The 17,082-nt window shown below is 40.7% G+C and overlaps 1 protein-coding gene across 21 annotated transcripts in view; it reads left to right on the forward strand.

Moving 5' to 3' along the window:
• Positions 1-17,082, forward strand: part of PIKFYVE (phosphoinositide kinase, FYVE finger containing) — an 82,877-nt gene that overhangs the window by 59,228 nt on the left and 6,567 nt on the right. For 11 of the 21 annotated variants that reach the window (XM_010565592.1, XM_010565541.1, XM_010565531.1 and 8 more), the window contains 7 exons: positions 413-472; positions 916-1,092; positions 1,822-1,925; positions 2,197-2,325; positions 3,660-3,921; positions 6,090-6,164; positions 7,123-7,372. In XM_010565592.1, coding sequence (XP_010563894.1) covers positions 413-472; positions 916-1,092; positions 1,822-1,925; positions 2,197-2,325; positions 3,660-3,921; positions 6,090-6,164; positions 7,123-7,238 — 923 coding nt within the window. In that variant the 3' untranslated portion in view covers positions 7,239-7,372. Of the gene's footprint in view, positions 1-412; positions 473-915; positions 1,093-1,821; positions 1,926-2,196; positions 2,326-3,080; positions 3,245-3,659; positions 3,922-6,089; positions 6,165-7,122; positions 7,826-8,651; positions 11,850-13,416; positions 15,446-17,082 lie in introns of those variants that run through there. The other 10 variants (XM_010565599.1, XM_010565557.1, XM_010565548.1 and 7 more) reach the window with 10 other exon arrangements.

Here is a 17,082-nt window from a genome sequence, read left to right on the forward strand (position 1 = left end):
GCTTCTCCTAAAGACATTGCTTTGCTATATGAGAAGGGAAATAGGGTCTTTCAAACCTTGGTAATTATAGGTACGTTAAGTGGTCTGGGCTCGAATGCCTTTGGATTTAGTTGACTCTAGTTAAGCAGCCCAGTCTCTCTCCTTCACTTCCTGTTTAACTTTCATTGTTTCAGCTCATGGAAAACAAATGAAGAGAAAGAGAAAGTTTGTACTTGTGTGTCTCATGAACAGCAGCGCCCTTCTAGCATACATACTATATCATACAATTATAGCTGTATCTCTAATTCCCTATGTATAGTTCCCTCTGAAAAAAGAAAATATTTTTCTTGTGAGTTTACAAGTAGTATCTTATATGGCTTTCTCAGTAATAGTAATGAACAACCCTAACTGAATGGTCCCTTTATGCCTTCAGATGATGTAGATGGAGGAGATGGACAGAAGAAACAGCTGGTGAATCCCCATGTGGAACTCCGTGAGTAGTTGTGAATTATAACTTGAAGTCTTAGCTGACAGACTGTGTTCTTCATGAAAATGTGATGGAAATCTTGAAGTTAATAATTACTTTTTCTTTGTATGGGGCAGGAAGGAAAAACAAATCAAGAATAGAGCAATGCAATTTTTACTTACTGTAATCAATCTCTGTTGCAAAAATACCCCACAAAATTTTTTTTAAAAAAATTTATCTTTTGTCTGGACACTTTCCCATGGCGCATACTGTGAGCTAACCTAAAGGGGGTTGACTTTCTTGTAAGTTTTACATTTAAATCCTATTGGTTTAAACTTCCAAAGTACAATAGGCCTGAGAGAGGGATGTTTAGCACAATAATACTCTTCTAGACATCACTAAAATCTCTTGTCATCTGAGGTAGTCAGTGAGTATTGCATGCTGTTATTGAGGAAGACCTTTCTTTGCAGAGTTTTCAGATGCGAATGCCAAGTTCTACTGCCGGATTTATTATGCTGGCGAGTTTCACAAGATGCGTGAAGTGATACTGGGGAGCAGTGAAGAGGACTTCATCCGATCCCTCTCTCACTCTATGCCTTGGCAAGCACGAGGTGGCAAATCTGGGGCTGCGTTCTATGTGACTGAGGGTAAATGCAGCTCTTTTGCCCCATCGTAATTAGAGGGTGTTATTTGGGGATGGTGGTGGTTAGTGTGGTGTTTAATCCCTGATTATCTCTAGAGGGTTGCTGACTGTGAAGTGGCCACTCAGAATATAAAGTTAAGTGGATTGTTCCGGGGTCTTCAATATCAGATTTTGTCTCTTTGTATGTGCAGGAGAACAAAATGCAGTTCTCTTTTTCAGTAGTAGCAGCTAGGGAGGCCAGTTGAGCAGAAGAGTTGTACTGCCTTAGGCAGGCTTCAGAAAACAAACTTCAGTATGATTCAAGGAACACTGGTTATTAAAGACACAGTGTTTCTTATAATCCCACATGCTATAGATGGTTTATATGATTTTTTTTTTTAAACTGTGGCCACTTCTAGGCCCCTACTTAAAACAAGTTTTGAATGGAAGGGTCTGTAGGCTGTTTCTGTTGTCTGTATAAGAAGCCCATGTAGCTGAGATAAATCTAACTTAGGCAGTCTCTTCTCCCTGATTTGCTAGAATGCTGAAATCCAGAAAGGCTGAAATTCTGAATTTCAGAATTTCAGAAATAAAAAAGTTTTTTACAAATGAACATCTGTAGCTAAGGATTTAAGAAAATTGTAGTCCTTTAATTTTCCATACTACTTCAGCTGTGCGACAGTCCTAAAGAACTTGCAAAGAATACATCACTTACTGTATGTAACCCTGTTGCCTTTGTCTGATATTAAAACAGATGATAGATTCATCTTGAAGCAGATGCCTCGTCTGGAAGTTCAGTCATTCCTTGACTTTGCTCCACACTACTTCACTTATATCATTAATGCAGTTCAGCAGAAGGTATTTAAAAAAACAAAGTGCCTTTTGTTTTAGGCAGTGTTCTATATTTTACAGACTAATGGCAGTTTCCATTAACCCCTTTCATTAAGTAAAAGAAAATGTTGGTGGGTATGAGCTGTACTAATATTATGTTTTTACGATTAAAAGTGGGAATTTTGCTAGAGCTTCTAAGCTGTAATACACAGACAGAACAGTGGTGCCTCTAGTACTCTAGTATTTGTTTGCTGTTTGCTTGTACACAGAGATCTTACCCATGTCTTCTCTTTGTCAGAAGCCCACAGCACTGGCCAAAATCCTTGGGGTATATCGAATTGGATACAAGAACTCTCAAAACAACACTGAAAAGAAGCTGGATCTGCTTGTCATGGAAAACCTTTTCTATGGCAGGAAAATGGCTCAGGTAAGAGCCAAGCGTTCCGTTCCCTTGCAGTGCAGTTCTGACTGGGAGCAAGAGCAGGGTTACTAGTAGCCATCTAGATAACTTTTAACTTTGCACGTGCTGTCTATATCTGGCACTGGTCAAAGATGACAGTTTGTGCCTGTTCCCTTGTTATGTGATCCTTGGTAACTTGATGCCTTATTGGCTAGTTCAGATAGCTGTAGTGCAGGCTTCAGTTTTCAGAAGTCTTATTTGTCCCTGCATCTCTGGTGTCTGAGAGAAACCATTGCCAACCTAATTAGGAAAATGTGAAACCTTTTTGCAAAGCTTTTAGAAGAACTAACTGGGGTTACAGACTAATTTGTTTAGAAGGACACCCTCACTGATGGAGATGGTGAGCTGCTGTGTAGTGTGTGGGGGAGACTAATAATGTTTTGAATCCTCTGTTCTCTCACTGAACCACTTCATGTGTGGGACAAGATTTTGAGTTCAGTCTTGCCCTTAATAAAGGAAAAGCGACCTTTATGAGGCAGTAGAATGAAGACCTTAAAATTACTGGGGGAAAATTCTCTTCAAATACAGAGTTGATGTTAAAAAGGAAGTTCAAACAAATGTCGCTTCTAAAACTAGATAGTATCAGTTTTTTCCACCTTCCCTCCCAGTGCCTGACCTCAGACAGGGGATGTTTGTGGGAGGAAGTGAACTGAGGGAATTTTAGATAGGTGTAAAGGATGTTGTGGGTTTTCTTTTTGTTTGTCTATTTTTTAAATCATGAGGGTGATCAGGCACTAGAACAGAGACCCAAAGAGACTGTGGACTCTATCCCTGAAGTTAGTCAAATCTTGACTGGACAAGGCTTGAACAACCTTCTCTAACAGGACCTGCTTCAAGCAGGGCATTGGGCTGGAGACCTCCAGAGATCCTTTCCAACCTGATGAAGGTCTGCCTCTTGCCTTGCCAAAAGATGTTAAATGGTGCTTCATGCAAGCCCCACCTCCCTCTTCTGTGGCTTTATTTTTGTCAGCATTTGAGTCTGTAGAAGCTGGCTGAAAAACTGAATTTACCCATACGATTGGGACACTTTTCCCTTAAATTAGGCTAAATAATAATGAAATAGCTTGCCTAAAACTTGTGAATTGAGGTGGCAGAGCCTTCATGTAGGCTTACATGCTACTCTCCACTCAGGAAACTTTAATTTTTGTAGTATAAAAATGTTTTTTGTTAACTCCCTTCCTCCTGTGGAGAAGGGAAGAGTGGCCATGCCATGCTGCCTTCTCAAACACTGCAGTTAGGTATGATGAAGTCTTTAACCTTGCAGAACAATGGAACAAAGTAGTGCTGTTCTCCGTTTGCAGGTTTTTGACCTGAAGGGCTCCCTCAGGAATAGAAATGTTAAAACAGACACAGGCAAGGAAAGCTGTGATGTAGTCCTTCTGGATGAGAACCTTCTGAAGATGGTCCGGGACAATCCTTTGTACATCCGTTCCCATTGCAAGGCTGTGCTGAGAGCTTCCATACACAGTGATTCCCAGTTCCTCTCCAGCCACCTCATCATTGACTATTCCCTGCTGGTGGGTCGTGATGATACCAACAATGAACTGGTTGTTGGGATCATTGGTAGGTTGTCTTTTGTATTTTCTTGCTTTCAGCTGGTGAAACTCCTTTCTTCTGGTTTAGGTGTTTATAGTACTCTTAGAACTGTACCACCATCACAGAGATGTGTGTCAGGAAAGCTTGTCTTCTCCCTGATGGAATACCACCCTCACCTCTCATGGGTATTCAAAGTGGAGCTAGGAATTCTTCTCTCCAGCTCTTGTATGGGCTTGTGTTGGCATTTGCATTACTAAGAATATATGCAGGAGGACTCACAGGTAGTGAAAAAGCAGTCAAGTTGGTATTTAACCTACACGTTGGGTTGAAGTAAGGAATGTTATTTGTATTCTTTCATGTGTTTAAAGTTCAGTTCGGTAATGTTTACATAGCTATTTAAATTTTAACTTTTGTGGAGGGGATCTGAGGAGAAACAATATTGGTAGGGATGGAAGAGCAAAGTTAAATGTCACAGGATCACTTGTGATCATGTAGTCTGACCTGGATAATATGGGTGGCAATGCAGTAATTAACCTTGCCACATCCTCTGACTTGTGAGTGGAAAGTAGAGCCTCCTCTTTAGACAGGCAAACTTGTATTGTGCAGAGGACTTGGAGATGAAGCCATTTTGCAGGATGTGGAAGTGACTCTTGGAAATGAGATTCTCTTTAAATCTAGCTCAGAAATGCTTCCAGATGAGACCTCAAGCCAGGAGGTCTGGATTACTCTTTTTCTGATAAAGCTTGAAAGCCATTCCTGTAACACTTCTAGTTGAGAATTAAGTCCCAGCTACAATAAACTGCAAGCTGTTACTACTTTCTAGTTTTGTAGACTCTTGAGTATTTGGGTAAATGAGATGAGACTCTGCTTCTTCTGTATGTGTGGCTTTTTGCTGTCCTATGGAAAGTCTTACCTGATTAAAGAGTGTATTTTATATGATGTTTAAAGCTGACAGTTCCTCCACTGTGGCAAGAACAGCTGTTCATGATCGGAAAGAGCTTGTTTAAGACAAATATCTTCAAGAAGAGAGAACATGCCTGCTGTATCAGGCTATTACAATGTTCCCTAAGTGATACCTTGAGAACCTACAAAGTACTTAAGCTAAATTTGTGGCAGGGGTGGAACTAAAAATGATTAGTTTGGACTGAGTTTGAATCTGAGGTCAGAATCTCTACCTATTTTAGATCCTAATGTGATACGGGAAGCAAATAAGCTATGTCTGTGAGGAACTGTGAAGGCTATTTTATTTGTAGGCCCTGTTGTGAGGAGCTTTGGGCCTTGGGGCATGAAGTGACAGTAGTTAGTGCACAAACTGATGATATCAGTACCAAAGCATTCAAAGGGAGTGTTTTCAAAGAGTATTTAGATAAATGGATAAGTCTTAAGATTGACAGGTCTGGATGAGTTCTGTGTAAAGCACAGCTGAGGTGAAATTTGGATAATTATGGTGGCCTTTTGTAAATCTAGAAACAGTAAATTCAAATTTGTATAATTACAGTTGCAGTCAAATGTTAGGAGATAATGATATCCAGTAATGAAAAGCTTAACTTACTGCAGCTTTAGCTTTGCAGACCAAAATGTTCGTGTGCTTGTAATGACTGAGCATGCTTTCTCTGAAAGGGACTTGGAAATAATTCTGAAGCCTTCTCCTTGCAGCCCCCTCTTCCAGTCAGGGTCACTGGTGGTGTCCTATCGTGAAGTGAAAAGTGTTTGCTTTCTGTTACCAAACCTCTAGGTAGCTGCAATGATGAGGAATACTACTGGCTTAAATGGATAGGTGTCCAAGTCTTGATGCTGCTACCTGTTGCAGTAAAGTAGTGGGAGCTGTCACAGCAAAGTGGGGCTTCTTGATACGTTTCTGGGATGAGGATCAACTAAGTAACTCTTGTAAATGAGCCCTTGAAACTCTAACATGGATACAGACAGATGTGCCTGGGCAGTCTGTTTTTGCAGAGGCAGGAAGAGTTCATTGTGATCTTGCTGGGCTTTTGAGATATCATATTCACCCTACTCAAATATAATCAATACTCTGGAAGGTGAGGCAACTGGTAGGGGGAATGCTGGAATTCTTCTGGTGATGGAAGCCTACTGCTTTCTTGCCTTTTTTGAGGGGAAATAGATACATTTTAGAACAGCATTATTTGGGTTATAGCAGATATGACATGCTTGTGTGCTTTTTTTTTTAATTGCAATAGACTATATTCGCACTTTTACCTGGGACAAAAAGCTTGAAATGGTGGTGAAGTCAACTGGCATCTTGGGAGGACAAGGTAAGTCCAGAATGAAAGCAAAAATTTTGATCATGTTTCCTTGTCACCTGGAAGCTTCTAATTAACTCTGCTAATAAAGCCACAACTTCCCCACCATGCAGATTTGTAACATGAGATTAAGTTGCCCAGAATAGGGCAACAGGGGAAGGAATAACAAGTTTCAGAAAAATTAATACATTGATCTGCCTCCATGAGTGACCCTTTAAGTACTATAATTCCTGGGAATGGGGTACGGGTCATCTACTTTTCAGACTGTTCTTTTCTGTTTCTTAGTTACCAGCTACTCACATGCAAACTTAGTCATCCATAGCAAAAACCCTTGCCGACTCATTTCAGAAGATGTTTTCTGAGTCCAGAAAGTCAGATATGCTCTGTGCTGTTAGTGTGGAGGAATCCTCGTCAAGCAATTGACTACTGCCCATATTTTGAGGAGCCGATGTGTTCCCTTTGTGGAAGCGAGTAGAGTACCTTTTGTGCAGCATTGCCTAGTGTTGGCCACATGTTAATAGGAGGGCTAGAAAGAGAAGGGAACACTTCATGTACCACTCCGCAGGTGTCTGGAGAAGATAAGAGCATGTCCACAGAGTGAAATTCTTTATGGAAAAAATTTGCATCTCTGCTGGATGGAGTACCTCAAAGACCTATAAACAGGAGAAGAGGAAAAAAACCCCAAACTGATCAGGGCTGATGTAAAAAGTCTAGATGGTTCCTCCAAGTTCAAGTATTTCAATTCAGTGTTAGGAGTCCAGACCTTGATCTGTCTTCTCTCCTAAATGTTTAAAATAAAAATAAAAAAAAAAAGTAGCCGATAATGCCTGTTGGTTCCAGGACCCTTCCATGTACAGTATGCCTTCATGATTATGCTGTCTGGTGTTGTAATCTCATATGTCATCTGTCTGTACTGCAGTATGCTCTTTAGCCCATATCTAACTGTTCTTTACTCTTACACACACATTAGGTAAGATGCCAACTGTGGTCTCTCCAGAACTGTACCGGACCAGGTTTTGTGAAGCTATGGACAAATATTTCCTGATGGTGCCAGACCACTGGACAGGACTGGGCCTGAATTGCTAAGCTAAAGCCCATATTGGGAAAGCACAAAAGGACAATGACATTACAGTCCACTCTCTTCCTGTGGTCTATCCAACAGTAAGCAAGAGGATTGCAGTTCCATGGCTACACTGACCGTGTGCGTCATGTTGTGAAGTGTTGCACTTTAATCCTCGTCTTGGAGGCTGATAAGTGAACCAGCCTCACTAAGTATCTATGCTGTAAGCTACCACTGAACAGCACTGATAAGAGACATTCCCTCTGTCAGTAGGGAAGATGATGCTATCTCTGTGTAAGAGCACTGAAACAGATGCTATCCAGTTCATGATGGTGTAGAAGTACATGATCTCTCAAGTCTTGCACTGCCTAAGTGGGGTTGAATACAACCAACTCGTATTTCTGTAGTGGATACATGGTACTGCAAATGTGAAATAAACCCCCCTCTGTGTGGGTGGGTGGGTGAGAGAAGAATGAAATTAATTCCTGAGTTCTGCTATTGCTGTCAGTGGTCTGTAGTTGACCTGTTTAGGATCCATGAATAACTTGTCCTGCTTATGCTCTGTAACTTCAATTTTTCCTGCGTTCTGTAAACATGTTTTTTTTTGTTTTGTTTTTTTAAAGACAGCTTCACAGCTGTAATGCCATATCACTACATCTTTTAAGTTATATTACTGTAGTACAACTCTGTCTTTATCTGTCATAATTTCATTTTAGCTGAATCCCATATAAATGGGTTGTCAGTCATCAGCATACTGCAAAACCCAAAACATATCCCTTCAATCCTAAACAGTACTTTAATCTAAATGTTGCCCAAATCCCTGAAAACAGGTAACTAAAAAATATACCCTTTAATTTAACAAGACTTGATTAATTACAGTTATGAAGCTGATTAACCCTTTCCTTAGCAGAAGGCACTAAGTTGCTAGACAAAATGAAGCATACTGCCTTAGAGTGACAACTTTCTCCTTAATGAAACCATCATTCCTGGCAGATCATTTCAAATCCATTTCAGTTCCCCAGGACTTTCAAACAATGCATTTACCTCATGGTGAAACTTTGCTGGGAGAATATTTTTCTTGCGTGTATGACATACTGATGAGAATGAGCATCCAGATCTCATCACACTGTGCAGTCCCAATGGAAAAATTGTTTCTTCAGCAGTATTAGATTTTTTTTTTGCACCACTGAGATGAATGTAGTCATGTTTTTCTGTAAAAGGAAAAAACTGAACTAACAGGTATCTTGTATGATGGACAAGATGTGCAGAGATGTGTGAATCTCTGTTATGACAATAAGCACTTCTTTCCATTTTTATTAATTTTTTACCTGGTTTTGTAGGTGATGAGTTTACTTTTTAGCTTCGTTATAATATAGGCCAGTAGATAAGAGAGTTTTTTATGAGTTTGAGAGGCAAGAATACTGTTCTTTGACTTCCAGTCTCTGATGGAAGGACTTCAAACGAACATGGAGTCTGGGAGCTCTTTATGACCACTTGCTCATTCTGACCAGTTGCCTGGTAATACCATCTTCACTGTAACTATGGATTGAAATTTGCATTTTTTCACTCCTCCTGTGTTCAGTATTTTCTTCTGCAGCAGATGGTGGTGACTCTGTTCAGGAGCAACAGCTGGGCAGTACTGAGAATGGAAAATGGCAGCAGTGAGAATTGAGCTGTTGGCTCCAAAAACAACCAGTGCAGCTCAGGTCTGAGCTTCCAGGAGGCAACAGTCGTTTGTGTTGGAAGAAGTCTTCCCCACCCCGCTGCAAAGCCCTGCTGGAGAATAAGCAAAAATGCTGACCTTGAAGCAGCAGAAATGAAAGTATTCTCACTTCCTCTGTACAATGTAATCATTGTTTCTGGGGGTGCAGCATTGAAGGCTGCAGTGATGTGTGCTGTGGAAAGATGACACAGTACTTCTTGTTTCCTCTGGCCCAGAATCCCTTTGGTCCAACACAGTACATCAGGTACAGCTGACCACCTCTGGGACACATCTTGTCTCTTGTGTTGAAATGTAGGATGACTGGCTCTGTGGGGGGCCTTGTGTAATGAGGAACCAACCAGTCCATCGTCTCAATGCTACTCTCACTTCTGTGACTTTTACTTTCTGTCTTGGCTCATTGATGTGAAAGACCATGCCATGCAGCCTGAACATGTTCCAGTCTTGGTTAAAGTTTACAGGTATTCTTCCTCCTTCACCTCTTGAAGTTTACAGGGAGAAAACTTGATTTGCCTGCCTAGCTAAGGTAACCCAACAGCAGCTGGCTGTGTTATCTTCCACCTTTTGTCAGTATGTGGATTGGTTGTTGAAGCATGAATATGGGCAGCGTCATGGCATCTGCACTAGGCTAATGTAGAGCTGTCATGTGCTAGCCCTGTCCTGTCACCAGTAACCTTACTCCAGTTATGTGTGGCTGCTCTAGACTGCTTGTCTTCCAGAGTCTCAAGCAGCTGGCTTTAAAGCAACACAGTCATCTGACTGTAGCTAATGTTCCCCTGTACATGACAGCATGAAGTCCTCAGCACTGTAAAAGTAAGAGAACCTTCCACTGGCCAGCTGTTTTACAGCCTGTGAACACAGAGCCCAAACGTGTGAATTGTGACCTTCTTGGGCTGATGCTATAGCAGTTGGAGGGCTTTGCAGGAGTGATCTTGAGCTGGCATCAACAGCTAACTTTGGGTCAGGATGTGGCTGATAGACTAGTCCTGACCAGACTGAAGTAAATAGCAAACTACTAGTCATGGGTAACACAGTAGCTGCAGTATCAACTGGAATTGGGACATCTTTGGGTGCCACGTGACAAAGTTGTAAGCATTTCTAGTTCAAATCCCAGCAGTTGAACAGATCTCCTCAGATGTTCCCCTTTCAGAGTAAGAATTGTCCTGGCATTTCACTTGCTACAAAGCTGACTTTCTCAAAAGGAGAGGAGTACTTCATGCAGAAGAGGTCTTTGAGAGCTCCTTGTGGGGCTGTGTTAGGTTTGTGTCCCTGCAGCATGCCTAAGGATGTCCTAGGGGAACAGTCTGGGGATTCTATGATTATATGAGCCCTTTGATTAGAGTTTTTTTTTATTTCTTTATAACATGTTTAGCATGTATGTGTGTAAGCAAATCCCAGTTGCAAACATGAAGACTGCATTTCTTCAGAGCTACACTAGCTCTTTTCCTTCTGTTGTTTTGATCTGAGGCCTTGTGATAAATGTCTAAATCTTGTCCCAGTCAGAAGTGATGACTTGCTTTGAATCATCGTGTAGACAGCAGACTGCCTTGTAGTGGCCCAGCGATGTATTCTGTACCCCAAAAGCACATGAGGGACTTGTGCTGGTTAAGTAGATCTGCTGGGCTTGGGGGGAGTTACCTGTGGAGTGGACTCTCCCCTGTGAGAATGACTAAAACCAAATGAATCATTCACTAGCAGGTGGCCAGACCAATCATTATTCAGAGCACTTAATGTACCATAATGTATGTATTTCTAATTTACCTTGGTTCAGCTGTATTTTATAAAATTGATGTACTAAACTATTTGAGAATAACTGCCTTGACTACTTGGAGAATCTAAATGTAATGTATATAGGTATAAATAAAGTGACTAAAATATACTTGAGTCTATTCCATGTGGTGGAACAGTTAGGTCTCGTAGCATCCCATTTTCTTGATCAGAGCCTAAGCCACCTGCTCTGCAGCAATTGCTCTGTTGGAGGTTGCCAGCTTTGTGTGCAGTGTAAGCATGCCTGTTGCGTCTCTGTACCTTGCAGCTTGTCTCTTCTAATGGAGCAGGACCTCTGGGCAGCTCTCCAGGTCAGTGGCAGCAGAATGTGCAAATAACCTTTCATGCACTTCTCCCACCTTCTCCCCAGCTGCTTTTCAACACACAGTGCTGTATGAGACAGGGAGCCAATTTAGTCCAGCAGGTGGTGGTGTTGCTGTGGCAGAATTCTTGCAAGAGGTAGAACACATTTGTCAGGAAAAATCTCCAGGTATTTACATAGTCTTCTTTTAAGTGGACTAGATAAAGAAAAAATCCAAGGAAGTCTGAAGATTAATGGCATATCTTGACTGCTTCATATTAACCTGGTATATAGTAACCTCCTCTCTTAAAGCTAAAAATGATGTGTGATTAGTTTTGGGAAGGTGACTTGTTGGTCCCTAGAATTCAAAACTCAAAATGTAAAACTTAAGGATTTTACCTGTATTATGTGCCATCAGTGCTTTTGCCAGCTGAGTTTGAGGTTTTTATCTGCTGCAGTCTGAAACTGCATCAGAACCTGTCCTAACATAGGGGTGTGAGCAAGGCAAAAAGTGGGATACTCAATTCAAGGGCAGTGCTGCGTTATGCTGGTATAAGGTTGAGTGGTGGGACTTGTGGGCCTTCTAGCGTGATGTTGAAAAGCACAAATGCAGGGTTATCAGAACAGTGTTCCTCTAATACTTGGAAGTGGGACTGCCAACACCTAGTAAAGGACAAGAGTTTGTGCTCTAAGTGAAACTTCTTTTGGTTGGTGCTGAAGTCATCAGTATTAGAAAATGAAATGGTAATTGCATGTGTTTTCCATTGATGTAACTGATGGTATGAGACGTTGGTCAACTTCCCCACTACCACCTTGATTTAGACAATACTACTATTTAAAAAAAAGAAAAAGTTGGGATTCACCATCTTGGTCTATGCTGTAATGTCTCAATTTGAGTCCTATGGCCTCCTAATGTGAAGATATATAAGCAACAAAGAATACTTCAGTTTTAACGTGGAGGTTTTAAGTCAGTGCAGATACAGAGTAACTTTGCACAAGAATTGGGAAAAGCCAGGCCATCCCTCGTTTCTTCCTGTTTTCAGGACACAGAACTGCAAATCTGGCACACAAGAGATTCAAGATCCAGCTGTGCTAGACACTGATACTAGCCTAGTATTGCCACTAAGGTACTAAAGTAATAACAGGAATCTATGTTCTCCAAGCTCCTGCTGTGGAGCCTTGGTTTGTTATCAAATGTATAAGAAACAAAAAGAAGCAAGAAGAAAACCACTTCATTTTTCAGTGAGAGGAGGTTTGTCTGTATCTAAATGTGTGCCTGGAGGCAGAGCCTGCTTCTCGAAAGCTGAAGGATGACAGAAACAGGTAAGAAGAGTGGGTTAGGGGCTTGTTTGGTAATCTAGCAGAGTCGGAATGAGCCCCAATGTGTGCACCTTGTTATAATGCCTTGTTCTCCAGCCCCTGCTGTCTTGTGGCATGAAGGTCCTACACCAAGTGATGCATGTGAGGGTAGAAAGCAATGCTTGGTTTGAATGATAAAAAGCAATGCTGAAATATCCCTGGTTATGAGTTATTATCACCCTACATATTGAGTCTAAGCTTTGCAAACCTCCAAGCAAGCTAGTTTCTTACACACTATAAAGCCAGTGTTCTTGTTTCCAAAAAGGCACAAGGTTGTTATCCTAGAAAACCATGTTTGTTCACATGGCTTGTGCCAGTTACAGAGGCTGTTTCTCAGTTTAACTCCTGCAGTAGCTTGCAATAATACATGAAAGCAGAGTTGTTAGCAGTTAGCCAACTCCTTATTCCCTCTGCATTTTTTCCTTACGTGAGATCCTTTCCTGCTGGTCTGTGTCATTTGTGGAGCTGCTTTCGTTGCACCTCCTTTTCTGTGATTATAGGTAGCTTCTCTGTTGGAGGCCTTGCTTGTAGATCTTTGTAGGTGAACTGGTGTTATCAGGATTAGCTGACATAAGGTCCCTGGTCCTAATCTGAAGGCTCTTTCTAAGCCCAGTCTGAAGGCTACCTAACTAGGCCTTAGTCCTTGCAGCCTTAGCAAGCTGTTTTCTGACCCTTTCCAGTTGTTTACAGCTATATGAAGTAAACAAGTTCTGGAAATGGAAGAAATGTGCGAGGTATGCAGGAGCTGTGGTGTGAGGAGTCCTGAGGAGAAAGAATAGAGCTTTGGTAGTGAAAGGTCCATTGCAGTCAATACTTTTAGGATGGCAGAACTGGCTGCACATGTAAATATGTAAGATGAGTTGTAAAATCTCATTGCCATCCTGAAGGAGAGATGTCTAGGCTCAGTAATTATAGCCTCACTTTGGAAGTACTGACGATGACTTGTGTGGGGAGAATAGCAAGCATGTAAAAAAAGCAAGCATGTCAGTAGAAGAATGTGAGAGGAGTATAAAAGCTGATTTATGCCAAGTATCATATTGGAAAGTTATTCTTACAGAATGGTGTGTTTTGGCTGCCAGAAACAGAATAATCCTGCCTTCAGCTCTGAGGATTTTGTGGTGCTTCCTCTATGAAGCTGACAAAGAGAAGGTGGGAGAAAGAGGCACAAACCAACGCTGCTGAAGTTAAAAACAAAAACAAGAACACCCAAAACAGGTAAGAGTGTGCTTGTAGCTGAAGTAGTAAATTACTGAGAAATACTCCTTACTGTTCCCTAGAAGTGTTTGGCCTTTGGTTACCTGCACATGATCCTGGAATTGCAGTCTTGAGTGAAGTTTCATGGACTTTGTCTTCAAAACCAGAACTTCGTGTATTACAAGGTTCCATGTGTTGTTATTTCTGCTTGGTATAGGGACAAAATAATTTAAAAGTTTACTGCAGTTAGGAAGCTCTTTTCACTGAAAAAGTAGGTGTGGGGGAAAAACCCACTGATTTTTAGTTACAGCAGCAGGTTATAGATTGTTTTGTTTTGCTTGTAAGATGTAAGCTGTTTGAGGGCCTGCAGGAGACCAGCTCCTAAATCATCACTGCCGACTGCTGGAAATCCAGTTTTCCAATTCATCTAGTGCAAAGGCTGGCTATGTGTTTGCTTAAATTATCTCTCAGGAATAAAAAATTGTAAGAGAAATAATGATCTTAGTAGCAGTTCATTGTTTTCTGGGTGTCTAAATGTGCTCTGAATCTACCTCTGAAAAGGTGGAGGACTGAAGTCCCATAATAGCTGAATATGTACTTCAGTGAGGACTATCTTTTCTGTTAATATCTATGGTGAGTAAAAACACAATGGCCGTATCCTGCTCCTTGTCAAAGAAAGGCTGTTTTTACTAAGAGTCCGGGGCCTGTGAAATTTGTTTCCCAGTTTCCATCCAAAATAGCAAGAATGGAGTGGTGATCTTGGTATGTCTGCACAAAACCATTGTACACATTTTTCTGTGATGTGAACAAAGTATCCTCTTTCTTTGTTTTCTACAGTGAAAATAATTTTTTAATTCCACATTATCTGCTAGTTAGATGTATTTCTATAGTAATGTGTTTATATAGATATAATTCATAGTAAATACTCTATAGTAAATTATGGTTGAATATAGTATAGTATTTGAACAGTGATTACTCCCACTATAGCAACATCAGAATTCATGACTACTATAACTCTTATTTATTTGCTTAATTTTGGGGGAAACCCCCCTACTTTCTTCTAATATTTCTCATCAGTATTTGGCTAGAGCTGTCTTGTGTGCTTGAAGTTGTCTGTCAAAACAGCAGACAGCTCTGTGTTCGTATCTCAGAGCTCTCTTGCTTTCACTGGCAATGGCAACTCTGTCCATTCTTGAATAACACACCAAGCCTAGTAGCCCTAAAAAACAAATTAATGATAAATATTTTCATATCCAGTTTCTGTGGGCACCCTTATTTATATGCACAGAATATACAGCAAATGAAGGCATATGTTAAGGATTGAATCAAAGGCAATTTAATGACTGAAGCTGTTTTTAGTGACGGTATCTCCAGAAAAAAATTAGGCAGTCTAACTGTTTGCTGCTTTTGACTCAGCCCTGCTTCTCTGTTGAAAGGTAACCGCTGAGTGGTTGCCAGTGTCCGATGCAGCTGAGGAGCCAGCACATACTCACTCCTAGAGTCCCTGCCAACCTTTGCAGAAACAGAAGGCTGGGATCCCTGACCTGGTACACTGCTCCAGTATGGGTCCCTGAGAGGGAACACTTACACAGTACTGTTTAAACCTCAGAGCAAGTGCTGAACTGATGTAGTAATGCCAACCTGTGTTAAAGATGCAAAGACAATCAGTGATCAAAATACCGATGTCCATGTTGAATTCTGTAACAGGTATTAAAATGACTAATACTAATTTACACCAGTATCATTTGTTAGTGTACTTAGTGGCTTCTGAAGCTTTTCAGGTTAGGACAAACCGAGCAGTTAAAACTTGGTTGTTTTCCAGGCCGAAAATGATTGGGGAAGTAGGAGACCTGCTTGTACTCAGTGACTGATCTGGAGGTAATTCTAACTTTAAGGGCATGTATGCTGTAATTTAAGGAAATTTAAGATGAACCTGGCCTACAGTTTGCTGTCATATGATGTTTCATGTTTTCGTCTCGCTGTCATATTACACAAGGAATTGAGCACTGAGATGCTCTGTTGTAAAATAAAGTGTTTACATGTTTATGCACACAGTGTTTTTCTTCTGCACAGATGGGGAAAAATTTTTTTTCCTATGCATTCAGATGTTGAAGTATAACATCTGATGGCCCACACTGGTATTCACAAGAACAGAGCTCTTCTACTTTTCTGCAAATACAAAAGCAATGAAAAAATATTTCTGAGGAAGGCCAATAAATATTTTGTTTAAGAAAAATTTGTTCTGTAAGCTGAGTGAAATTGCTGCCATTGTCCTTATTTTACCAGGAAAAAAAAGTGGAGTCCTGATTTCAGAATCAAATCTGCATCTCTCACTTTGTCCAAAATTTTAAAAGCATTTTGTTAAATACCTACATTTATGTTGCAGTATTTATTTAGTTTTAGCCTGCTATATCACTGTGCTCTACTAATTATTGTGCAACAAGATAACATTTGGAAGTAAAAGTTGTGCAGAATACCTATGGTTAAGACTCTTCCCTGCTATCGAAGACTGCTCTTTTCTGCTATATTTAATATGATGCCCCTTTATTCTCGCTAAGCAAATATGGGTGTGAAGTCCTGTAGGAATCTGGTCTTTTCAGTATAGTGCCCATGCGTACTTAATGTACTGTAGCTTAGCCCTTAGCCCTCAAACACCTTGAGAACAGGAAGGTGAAAAAGTGACAAAGTGCCTACCTGTCTTAGCTGAACTGAGTGCAGCTGTGCATGTAACACCACATCCTGCAGAGAGTTACCACATCTTGTGTGATGTCTTAAGCACAAAGACCTATGTTATTACAGCTGTAACTCCCTGCGTGCGCCTTATTCTAACCGCAGTGACTGTGGAACGGGGGTACACTACAGCTGCAGCTGCACAAAAGTGTGCTCGTTCTAAAAAAGAACAAAGAAGAATAGGAAGTACTGTCAGAACAACTGGTACTTCTTGGCTCTAGTGGCTGGCCAGGCATACAGGTACTTCTTGCATGCTGTTCCAGCCTCAAGCCTGAACAAAAAAATTGTGCACTATAAACACAGTTCACTCACTCTAGTATATAATTGGAATAATGAAGTCATTCAAGATGTAATGATCCAGTGATCAGAGGTCACATAACAAAGTAAGCGAACATAATTACTGAAAAGAGAGCATTGAATTAGAGTTGCAGAGACAGGATGGGAATGTAGTAATTTTTTTCTCCGTTATTTACATAGGATGTTTTTCTAATGCAGCCTTTGCAAAAAAGACACACATAGTATCCTGGACGTGGGCTTCTGTTACTGAACTAGCTGAGATCTTCTGACATAAAAGTAGACTAGCTACCTGATGAAAAAAGTTATATGTCTAGGACACCACAACTGGGATTGCTTAATGTACACATATGCATATAACAAGAGGAAGAAAATGTTTTCTTTTTCTACCAGGATTATAAAGACTATCTGAAACACATACTATAGGGAGAAAGTTATTTTCTGGAAACTCCAGGTCAGCTGTATGAATTTCTAATGGTTGAAAGGATCTGTAATCAATTCTGGT

The sequence above is a fragment of the Haliaeetus leucocephalus genome, unplaced genomic scaffold (assembly GCF_000737465.1).
Source record: "Haliaeetus leucocephalus isolate CR32 unplaced genomic scaffold, Haliaeetus_leucocephalus-4.0 Scaffold1, whole genome shotgun sequence".
Classification (NCBI taxonomy): domain Eukaryota; kingdom Metazoa; phylum Chordata; class Aves; order Accipitriformes; family Accipitridae; genus Haliaeetus; species Haliaeetus leucocephalus.